At 36.8% G+C, this 12,052-nt stretch overlaps 1 protein-coding gene across 2 annotated transcripts in view; it reads left to right on the top strand.

Moving 5' to 3' along the window:
- QKI (QKI, KH domain containing RNA binding) overlaps positions 1-11,079 on the top strand; it is a 137,039-nt gene extending 125,960 nt beyond the window's left edge. Inside the window, exons 6-8 of one of the 2 annotated variants that reach the window (XM_026044704.1) lie at positions 793-1,065; positions 3,674-3,748; positions 8,322-11,079. In XM_026044704.1, the coding sequence (XP_025900489.1) occupies positions 793-1,065; positions 3,674-3,748; positions 8,322-8,338 (365 nt within the window). In that variant the 3' untranslated portion in view covers positions 8,339-11,079. Of the gene's footprint in view, positions 1-768; positions 1,066-2,903; positions 5,476-8,321 lie in introns of those variants that run through there. The other variant, XM_026044705.1, reaches the window with a different exon arrangement.
- Positions 11,080-12,052: the final 973 nt, after the last annotated feature.

Genomic DNA, 12,052 nt, shown 5'->3' with positions numbered 1-12,052 from the left:
AAGTTTTTTATACATTGCGTATTAAATATTATGTACCAACAAGCCTCAACTAGCACTTGATTAAATGTGCTACACACAGTGCAAAAAAAAAAAAAAAAGACAGGAAGAAAGAACAAAAGAAAATCAAAGCACTTTGTTTCACATAAGCGAGGCCACAGTGAATTTCTAATATTTGAGAATTGTTTTCTTTGGGGGAAATTGTATGGAGGTCGTTTCAAGTCTCTTTTATTCRTCCTGTAGTGAGTCGATCTGTTTCCAGGCTATCTTGAACTGATCCTGGAAATTGGATTTGTCTTTATGTTTAAATACAGTTTTAAGGTACACAGAAACCGTAGAACGTACCAGGGCAGCTCTGCATACCTGAGTATCTGTGGACTCTGTCGTTGCACTGCGTTTTGTGCTCTGTATTTGATGATGACAGTATTTTCCTTGTATCTCCTGCATGCATCTCAGTCTCATGCAGTCTTGAGAGCCTAAGTGAAGAAACGTGCTCTAAATGGAGCTTTTGTGCTACGTAACCTGTTTGAGAAATCTACCTCACTGTTTTACAATGGCTTTTTTATTTTGCATGTTCATACTTAATCACACTGGAAAATGGAAAGCTGTTTGCATTTGAATGGTGTGCTTTGGCACTGTGTGATCAGCGCATGTACTAATGATTTCCTTTTATTTTTCTCCTCTCCTACTTTCCCGCTTTTCTTCCCATTCTCTCCACGTTTTGTACCGCTCTCTTCTACACTTCCTCCTGAATTTCTTTGCTTACTGTAGCAGCCCTTGCCTTTTCTCTTGCAGCGACGGCCCAGGCGCCCAGGATTATCACGGGGCCTGCGCCCGTCCTCCCGCCGGCGGCGCTGCGCACCCCGACGCCGGCCGGCCCTACCATAATGCCTTTGATCAGACAAATACAGACCGCTGTCATGCCAAACGGAACCCCCCACCCGACCGCTGCAATAGTCCCGCCGGGACCCGAGGCCGGCCTCATTTACACGCCCTACGAGTACCCCTACACGCTGGCACCAGCTACGTCAATCCTTGAGTATCCTATCGAGCCTAGCGGTGTATTAGGTAAGGCTTGCCCAAGCGGCTGACCGGCCCTGGGCTGTACCTGCGTTTGTGCTGTTTGCAAGGTGGAGCTCGTGGGGCTCAAAAGCCTTTGAGACAGTCTTTCCTTGGCGCTCTCGTGAAATGACCTAGGAAGATGGCTCAAATGCTGCAGCTTTTAAGCACTGTTAATATGTTTGCATTGTTAAATATGTGCATATAATATTATCAGTAAGATCACTAAAAAGAAAGCATTTGTGTGGCACTACTTAGCAAGTGCAAGAAGAGAAGCAAATAGAAATTGACCTCTACTTGTAACACACGTAACTTGTATCCTCAAAAATACCACATTCGTTTGTGCTCTCTTAAGCATAAATTAAGTTCCAGCTGTGTTTAAAGAGAGAACTTTGGATTTTGCTAAATATTTTATTAGCAAAAAGGTAGAAAATAGAAGTGCTTTTTTTTCCCCCTAGCTTGTTTTTGGCTGCTTTATGTGGTACATGAATGGATAAATCTCTCTAATGTCACCAAGATGTAAATGAGTTTGTAAACAGAAAATAAACAATAAAGTGAATAAATGTATGGGAAAGTAAGTTCTGACCAAAGGATGATATACTCATCAAGTTTACTGATGACTTCTTTTATATACAGTGGAGTGAAATGTCCATCATTCCTAATATTTCAGACCACTGAGTGATACAGCAAGGCAAGCATCATACAGCTTCCAGTGCAATTCAGCTAACTGGTCTATATAGAACAAGCTAAGAAACAGGAATATAAATAATCTTTTCTTTTTAGCTTGCTCTGAATTGCCTGTGACCTTGGTCCTGCATAACTTTGTTGATTTTATAGGACTTTGTTCTTAGTTTCCTCAGTGGCAGTTATCAGTTTACATAAATACTAAACATCTCTGATCATGGGACAATCAGGTTCAAAGTCAGTGTTTTGCTGAAAGAAGTGTAAAAAAAATCCAGGATTCCACTTCAGCGACAAGTTGTTTTTGTTTGTGTCATTTGTTTGTGTGCATGTTTCCATGTTACATTAATACGATAAAACAGAAAAAGGACTTCAGACCTTCCCCTTTCAGCATTAGTGAGAATTCCTGGTAAAAACTGAGCAGGGCAATAGCATGTAGTAGGTATGAGCTGTCTTGGAGCTACGTGAGGTTGCTGTCCATCGTCCCCTAGCCAGAATTGAGCGGCAGCATCACGCCGCGCTCGTCCTTTACAAATCTCCCCCCACTTGCACATTCCCTTTCCCAGCTTCTCCATAGGCCAGATTTGGGCGCCTGCAGCACCTGCTCACAGCAGGTTGCAGTTACAAGTGTCTGTTGCTGATCAGTGGCAACCCGTTGATACCTAGTATAGAAAATACATCCTTCCATAGTAATAACTCAGTGCAATGCAGGGAACTTCCTCTGATCCCTTGCAGAATGTTATACAAAAGGAGAGGAGGAAGAATTGCTCCTAGAATGGCCATTATGTACATTAGGGCACAACTGAGAGCAGAGGTGAATTGCACAAAGTAGGCATCTTATTTTTTTAAAAAATATCTTTTTTAGAAAAAATAAGGAAAACTAAAGCCACCACTTAGGTGGAGCAGAAATATTTATTCTAATACAACTGCTCTATTATGTGAGCAATTGTGTTCAGTTAATTAAATGAGTTTAAATTTGTAATGTACCCATTGTCATTAATAATATTCTTAGGTCTGTCTACTTTGCAGTGGACTATTACAATGTCTTAAATTAATTCCATGAAAAATAAGAGTACTGCGTCCCTACTAGTAATTTTGGGGATATTGGTGTTGGGAGCAGATTTTAGTTGGTGACTAACTTTCAATTCCCTTCCTTTTATCTTTAGGTATGGCTTTCCCAACGAAAGGCTAAGAATTCAAGAACGGTCTTAACCGATCCTTCATCAGATCTGAATTTTAACAAATGCTTAGTTTCAGCAGCCTTGAAAAAAGCTTGGCCTAGCAGTCAGTGACTCACTTGCACTTTTTTTGCACATAGATATAAAATAAGATAGTGCTATTAATTTGGATTAGCCCCTGTTATTACAGAGTAGCTGTAATTTATGAGTGTATAGTAGTATACTGACTGCTAAGTGTTTTATATAGTGTTTGCTTTACTAATCACCTAATTCATTGCAGTTCATACTTATTGACTTAAAATTTAAAATCACAATCTGTAGGCTTGAAGAATTGCTTTAAAACTTTATTTGTCGTAGAACTGGAAGTGATCTTAAGGTTAGGAAATAATTGTCAGTATTAAAAAATGGCATTATTTAAAATAGTCCTGCTGCAAGAAAGGCACTTCAGTGAATATGTGACTAGTAAAGCTTAAATGTGCTTGGGTCTAATAGATTTCATGAAATACTGTAATTTTGGGATTGTAAATGAATGGATTAAACAGGTTAAGGCCAGGATGTTTAAAATAAATGCAATATTAATCTGCACAGACAAACTTCTTTTTAAGGTTAAGATTTGAAACTACTGTGCCTTAACTTGTTGCTTTTCTTAAAATGAACTTTTGTAGTTAATGATCATTTAAATCCATTTTGATAAACCTGCTGTTAATGTTTTCTTTGAATGTTTTCTAACTTTGTCTTGGTAATTGCAATTTAACTAGGTGCGGTGGCTACTAAAGTTCGAAGGCACGATATGCGTGTCCATCCTTACCAAAGGATTGTGACCGCAGACCGAGGTTAGTTTAGTTCTGCAGTTCTTGTTTGTAAGAAATGCTTTGAGTGTACATGAGATTTGCAACACCACAGCTGGTTAACCAAATACCATATCTGACCCAGACATTATTTTTTGTTTTCCTCAGAAAAAAAAGTTAATGATTTAGAGCTTGGGGAACGCTTGCATTTTTAAAAACACTTCGTAAACGTMGCTTTCCCGGCTAAATGAATTATGTAAACTTTGTGATATATTTAATATAAATGCTATAACCARTCCCTCTTAAAAACTATTTAAAGATCTGTCTGCTTCAGGAAAACACTGAATTCAGTACTGCAATAGTTAATTTGATTCCCCCTTCCCTTCCCTATCCCTCAAAAAATTTGTTCTTTTAATGATGTGGAAATATCAGATTGGTGTTGCAAAATAAAGCGAATGGGTGGTTGTTTAATGAGAAAGAAGTAAAGGAATAGATGCCTCCTGTCTGTGTCTGGAGAAATCTGAAGATTTAGATTTTCCTTTTTTCCAGTAAACTTTTGAGCCACTGTACTGTATATTTTGAGGAGGATGCATGTTCTCAGATACCTAACTGAATTCAGAAAGGTAAGGGCTGTGAAGATAATACTTCAAAAGTTGTTTGAGCTTGAACTCATAAGGGCAGGAGTAAAGGGTGTTTTGGTTTTTTGCCAAAATGGGTTTCTTGGTATTTGTCTTTTGCTGCTAAAATGTGTAACCTGAAGGAGAAGCAACTTTTGAAGTCCTCTCGGTGAGATGACTTCATTTATATGGGCATCTCTCTCTAGCTATTGAATGGAAACTAAATCTTCATTTTTCTCCTGTTCCTCAAATGTAATGTCTTTGGACCCCTGAATGAAGTATTTAAGCTTATTCAGAAAACTAATATTTTCGGTTTATTGACATTGGCTAGGAAGCAGTGGGGGCTAAGCACAGGAACTCCTGAATTCTTACCCCAGCTCTGCTCTTGACTCTGTGTGGGTTTTGGCAAGGCATTTAATCTCTCTGTGTATGTTTTCCCATCTGTAAAGTAAGGATAATAATACTTCCCTACCTCACAGGGGTGTTGTGGGGGTTCTTGTTTGTACAGGGCTTTGAGGATGCAAAGCATTATGTAAGTGCCAAGTATTATTATTCTGCTCTCATCAAACCCAGGWTTGTGCAGGCTTCCATGATATTGTAATAGTCAAGAAACACATTCAGGTGACACATCTGACATCGCTGAACTAGACTACACTTCGCTAGTGCCAGCCTTCTGTAAATCAGCTAAGATGAGCAGTACAGGTTTTAGTCAGTAGAATAAAAAAGGCCCTCCCGGAGTAGTATTCATATAACACTTTTTTACCCTTCATATGTAAGGATCTCATTCCTATGTAAAGCTGATGTGCAGACACTACAGCCCATAATGTCAGAAGTACAAACCAAGACATCCAGCCCATCCTAAAAAAAAAAAAAAAAAAAAAAAAAAAAAACTGTCAACAGCAATGGACATTAAGGATTTGCCTGTCTTTAGAAGTTTGAACTCATGCTTCCAAATTCACTTTTTGCAAATGTTCTTTCTTGATCTGCCGGTGGATAGGCTTCAGAGGGCAGGGAAAAACACCTATAACACCTATTGGCTTAGTTAGATATTTGCCCGAGTCTAGTAAATTCTATGAGGAAGCACAGGGGTTTTCTTCTATGTTGTTTCATTTCATCATTGTGATGTTTACTTACTAAACCCATATTTTATTTCTTTTTATGAAGGGCCTAGATGTTTCATCTGGGGCTGTCACTTTACAAGTCACTGAAAATAATTCTGGGTCCCATTTCACCTCCTTTTAAAACATCCCCATTTTCTGATGATGCAGTGTTTRTATTTAGTGATATTAGAAGACCACTGTATTTAAAAAAAGCAAAGGTGCACRTAGGTTATTTCCTATGGAATGAGTTACAAATTCCACTCGATCTTTGCATGAAAACCGTGCCGGTTAGTTCAGATGAACATTATTTTAAAGTATCATCTAAATTATACCAGAGTGTATTAAGAAACTTGCACAGAGTTAATTTTAAGATTTATTTCATTCTATTTTGAATTTTGAAAACCTAGATTATCACTGCACATATTTAACAGTTTTATAAAAGGTTTTAAAGATAATATTGTTCAGCGTTAAAATAGATTTTTTTTATGTGTTAAAATTTTGTTCTRGAATTAAAATGCTATCAATATTTACCATATTCACTTATTGAGTTATTCGGTCAATTATATTTCTAAATTTATATCCATGAAAGCAATGTCAGCAAACCGAAAAACTATTTTTTTCAATGTGGAAAAGGATTTTTTTAAAAAATAGTTAATACGTCATAAAAATACATATATGCATTCATTGGGTCTAAAGTTTAAAAAAAAAAAAAAAAAAGCTAAGTCAACTTTCAGATGACTTTGTAGTACTACTGCATTCACTTTTTGTGTAGGTTTTTATTCTTTGCATAGTTTTTTTTTTTTTTTTTTTGAGATAAGCACTGCATTTTACGCAAGGATCCCCAAATGTGTAAATGTTTTACTCTTACAGCTAAGCATTTAGAATTGGTGAAGGGCTGACAAGTATAGCTCATTTTAACTAAGGATAAAACCCCAGTTTATAAATAATACAAAATTGAATCTGATTCCTATAACAGAGAGACTGACTGATTTACTTGTAATAAACTGTAAATGGTGTTGCACAGTTGACAAACCTGTGTGTACTGTAGAAGGCCAGGGACTTGGCAGAGGATGTATCACAGGTGTACTGGTATTTTTAAAAGGTAGCTTGCTTTGATTATAAACTCCACAAGAAATATTAATGCTGAGGATTTTCTTGAATGTTTTATCAAAACCAACTGTCACATAATTTATATAAAAGATTTAATACCATTTAATCAAAATTATAATCACTATCAAAATGCTTTAAGAGTCTTTGTTTCTAGTATACCTGTAAAGTGGTGAGATTGTGCCACAAGAAATATTTATTTTTATTTTTGCTTATTTTTGAAACAGCGGTTTTAACTTAAGTCCCACCTTAGCACAAGTTTGGAGAAATTCAGGGAACATGTGGTCTCATTTAGGCTACAGTAGTGATTTTCCTTTTTTTTTTTTAAGTGTTTATAAACTGTATCCTAAATGATAGGCCAGTGTTGTTGTGTGAAAATAAATGGACCCACATGAAAGATTGCTAAATCAATCTGTGAATATTTWAGCTACTGGACTTCATTTTATGAAATGGCACAAACCTGACTTTGCACTGAATACCTTTCTCACTTTCATCTCCTCTGCCTTAGTCAAAATGGCAACAGTACAAGAACTTTATCAACCTCAGAATTTATTAGCTATAATTAAGCTGTTGAATGAGTCTTAAAAAAAAAAAAAAATACTACTGTTAAGTGGACCAAGTTTGGTGAAGGAGAATGTGAGAGAATGATTAAAGAAGGAACAGCTCAAGAACATTGGGAATGATAACTTTCCACTTGAGAACTTTTTTTATGTTTTACTGTAATTTGTTTGTGGTTTTGTTTTTTGTTTTTTGTTTTTTTTTTGTTTTGTTTTGTTTTTGCAAAAGAAAATAGTATTTACAGGTGGCTTCTTTTAAAATATAAAAATATAAAGCAGGAATGTATATGAAATGTCAGATTTTATTGTATTTGCAGAGTATTAGCTTTGAAAATGAATAAAGAGAGCTGTTTGTAGTTTTAAAATGCCTTATTAGTATCAATTAGATATTTTCTCTATTTTTTGATGTACTTAGAGCTTTTTAAGTATAGAATTTAAAATGGCAGGACTTTTACAGTGTTTACATGCAAGTGCATTTTATAAGTGTCCTATACGTGTAAAATAGTATTTTGAACAGGGAAACGCTGGCTCGAGTAGTAGGCTCCAGCGTTTTCCTGGTTCCCATGATGATGCCTACACTGCTAGACTACAGTTTAGTATTGCTTTGTATCATGAGGCCAAGAAATTCCATGTTGTTTGTAAATAGAATAAATGAAAGGCAATAAAAAGTTTATTGAACAAAACCCAACTCGTTTGGCCCCTAGTTTGTTGAACCAAATTGTCTCTGCCAGTGGAGAATTCCTTAGGATCATTTCTCTTAACAACCAGTTATTAATAATCACATCCATCATTAATAGTTGCTTTAATGCTTGCACCTGGGGAAGTACTAATGCTTAATAGCAGTCAGATACTGATGCCGTGCACTGACTGTTGTCTCCAAAAATCTTTTTTTTACTGAGTTCCAAAACTGTTCATCGTTTTTGTTTTCCGATTTCCTTCATCGACTGCTACTAACCATTAGTCGTTAGTCGTATTTTATCTCTATTTCTCCTGTTAACCGGTTTTGTGGGAGTGGGCTTCTCCTTCACATGTTCAAATCATGATAGAGGGCTGTCATGATTTTATTGCATTCCGTAGATGGTGTCGATCAGTATGTCAGAATTAAACATGCCTGTTTTTTATTAGTTGTGATTAGTTTTCATGTTGTCATTAAGCCGTCACTAGCTGGAACTAATCTCTTCTCTATCTTTTCTTTCTTTTTTTTGTTTTGTTTTTTTTTTTGTTTCTAACCACCCAGCCGCCACCGGCAACTAACCTATGACCTTCTGACCTCTGAACTCTTCACCCAATGATGACCTGACCATGCCTGCCTGCTGATCAGTTAACTGGTAAACGCCTTTGCTTGCCTGTCTTCAGTGCAGCGAGCTGGGGCACTTGTCCGTTCGTCTTACCATCTAACAAAAAGACAAAGAAATTGTTGTCCTCCAACTCCGCTTTTTTTTCCCTCCTGTCTGGGTGAAAGTGGTTCTAGAACCTGCACTGAATAGTAGTAAAGCAATAAGGTCCAATGCGTCCCTCAGCACTGAGCATCCTCTAGTGTCCCAGCCCAAGCGAACGGTGAGAAGGCCTCGCGAGAGACGGAGACAGATGTCCCTTAGCCACCCGATGACAGAGGCAGTTACTGTGAGAGACTTCTAGGAATACTTTTCTTCTCAAAACGAAGTCAAAGCTCTCTCTGAATGTACTGTGTGATGATGCATCATGCATGAACCTTTGGTCAGGGATGTCATTGGTGAAGGGATTCCAAAAAGTATTCAAAATTTGATAAGCTCTTTAGTCACTACCAGTGCCCTCAAAGGGCGGAAGTTGCAGCCTTTTTTTTCTATCGCCTGCCAAATTGGATGTTTTAAAAGAGAGTGTGCCATGAAATACAGATTGCGATGACTTTTTCAGAACTATGTTGATGTTGAGAACAAAACAGCAACACTATTGAAGCAAAATCTGCGTTTAAATTATTTTAACCATACTTTAATCTCCTCGGAAGATTACATGAGAACAAGGTACATGCATTATGTGTCACATTACTGGGCAAACTGTTCAAATATTTTTTTTAAACCTCCCTGTATAGAAAAATTTCATTAAGGATGTAAAAGCCATGCTTGCCTATTTGCTGTATACATGTAATGAAATTGTAGATAAAGTGTAGTGCATTGAAACAAAATGAACAAAAAAGTAGATACTTTTACTAAACAAGGGTGCTGGTGCAGAAAAAAAATATATTTTTGGAAATGTAGCATTTTATACTTTCAAGTGTTATAAAAAAAGAAAAAAAGAACAAAGAAACCCTTTATTTCATTAAATGATTTTTTCTGGTGGTTGTCAAGAAACAAAAGACCAAAAGAGCCTTTTAGTCTTTCTTTTTTTATTTTTTAAGTATTGGAATAAGTCTAAAGAAAAGGAAGTGCCTTATTTTCTTCATGGTCATTTAGTCAAATGTCTTGTATAATCAGCTTCTCCCTCAGACAAGTTACTGCATGCCACTCAGTCGCCCAGTATGTGAAAAGAAGCTGTGAGGAAAGACAAATGATGAGTTGACCATATTGATTACCTGATTTTTGCCATATTAGTGTGACGTGACTTTGCCAAAATCTCATTATGTGAAACATTTTCTGAACTGTGTCAAACCAGCCCATCGTTGTGTCAGCGATTCTGCTTTAACGCCCCRGCTAATACAGTGCTCGTGCAACGTAAACCAAAGGGTTCTGTGATACAGACGCTCTCATTCGAGAACGGAGTATTAGCTGGGAAACGTTTGTAGAGATGGGGACGGATTTCATTGTTGTTCAGGGATGGAGGGGAATTTTCTTGCCTTTGGTTGGAATCGTTATACATCAAGGATAGTGGGCTTCGGAGTCACCCGTAAAAATAATGTCCTGCGGATAATGAAACTGAAGGCACTTAACTGGTTTTCAGTTCCAGTCTGAGCATGGCCCCAGTTTTCATAAGTGGCTCCTGCAGCGTCAGGCAGTTTGCAGGTCACTTGCTTTTCAGCCAGCTCCTGTTTGATTAACGTTAGGCCTGCCTTCCTTTTTTTTCATAATTTCCTAAGCAGGAGAGGCACATCAGGTGATTGAAGTCCAGCTGTGCGAAGCTTTTAACCTTTGTTTCCACATGGCCTTCAGACAGATGGGTAGTTGCGAGAGTTGAAGCTGTTGAACGCACAGTGCTTAATTCTAAAAACATGAAGTATTAGTTTGTGTGGGGCTCTACTAAACTTGGCAAATATCAGGTGATACTTTTATTCCCCTTCTTGTCAACTTATTCTCCTCCTGCATATCTTCACAGCTTCCAAATGAAAGGTCAACAGTAAGCTAAGAGGGCTTACATTTTAAGCACCTGCATGGTGACCTCATCTAACATCTTGTCTCACCTGGAAATAATTATCAGTTTATTTACTATGCAATAGACATTCATCCTTTCATATTCAGCTAGCTTTTTGTTTATTGTGCCACCGGCTTTGTCTTCCTGTTACACATACAGTTGTGTTGGTTTTACTTACAGTATATGCTGTGCCATTTTGAATTTTATTTTTGGTTGGTTGGTTTAATAGACTTGCGACACTCAAACATTTGAGGAGAGATTTGCTAAAAACGATACCAGTATTTGATCCAGTTTCATCTCAACTATGATAAAACCTGGACATTTTTAGATGTTATCAAAGGTCTTTTATGGGGGGGAGGGAAGTGTATGAAATAGATGTGTGACATGTGAAAGTAATGTTTGCTCTGAACAAACTTCTGAAAACTTAGTTGACAAAATTTTGGATCAACTTAAAAAAAAAAAAGCATGACTTTTGAAATCTCTGAATGCCTTGGTTCTCAGTATTATCATTCTTTAATGACTTTTTCTTTATTAAAATAAGTAGTTTTAAGACTTCTTTCTGACAGTATTATGTAATTTTTTTAGAGTGGGTAGATGGGAGTGTCGCTTGTATGTAACCGTACAGATGACATGTATTTGTCTATTCTTTATTATCTTAGTAGTTTCATGCTATGTATGTACCATAACCAACCTATTGCCTATGAGAAACATGTAAGATAATGTATTTACAGCCATTGTTACAAGTTTATAATGTATTTTTCTATCTTGTTTTATATGTATGTTATATAACATTCAAAAGAATTTTTTTCCTGATTGAGAAAAAAAAAAGCATACAAAAAAGCAAAACCCACAATTTTGATAACTGAAAAATTGCCAATTGTTTTGCAGTACTTTATTATATTGGGAGTGTTGTCTTTCTTGGGCTTTTAGTTAGCTACTGGATGAATACATTAGACATATTTGGGTTTTAGTTGGGTTTTTACATAGCTTGCATTTTAATTCTTTGGTTCTTTGCTGTTTCTATTAACCCATAGCATTATTTTAATAAATGTTATAATACCAACCTACTAACTCTGGACTATGTCTGTTTATTAACCATTACATGTTTAATTAAAACAAGCAAATAAAGACGGAAGAATGTAGTCTTGAGTTACTGGACTAACCCTGAAGAACGTGACCACAGATAACACAACGTGACTTGTTTTTATGTTGTTTGTCGGCTGACATTCTGCACACTACTATTAGGATGGCTTTGGTCATTCTGGCCTGTTACCTTGGGGAATAGGTGCCAGTAGAAATGGGAACAAAATAGCGTGGTTTTTTTTGAGGCATTCTTCTTGTAGAGTCTTGCCACTTGCCTTTCAGCATCTGCGTTACTAATTCCACACTTTCTTTTTCTTTCTCTAAAATAATTACTGTCGGCTCACAGCAAAAGAGCAAAGATGCCAGTGTATTGGTAAACCATGCGATGGCGTACGGAAAAACCAGTTTGATTCTCTGTTGAGCCATTCAGAGGTTGTGCTTAATGTCACAGCAGTCGGTGAGGTGGTGTTTTTGACACCTGATTCACTGTTAGGTCAGGTGACGTTTCTAAGCATGAAATATTTCAAGATACAATGACACTGTATTTGAAATGTATTTTTTTTC

The sequence above is a fragment of the Nothoprocta perdicaria genome, unplaced genomic scaffold (assembly GCF_003342845.1).
Source record: "Nothoprocta perdicaria isolate Ctin4 unplaced genomic scaffold, notPer1 scaffold_38, whole genome shotgun sequence".
NCBI lineage: Eukaryota > Metazoa > Chordata > Aves > Tinamiformes > Tinamidae > Nothoprocta > Nothoprocta perdicaria.
This window is presented reverse-complemented; position numbering and strand designations above follow the sequence as displayed.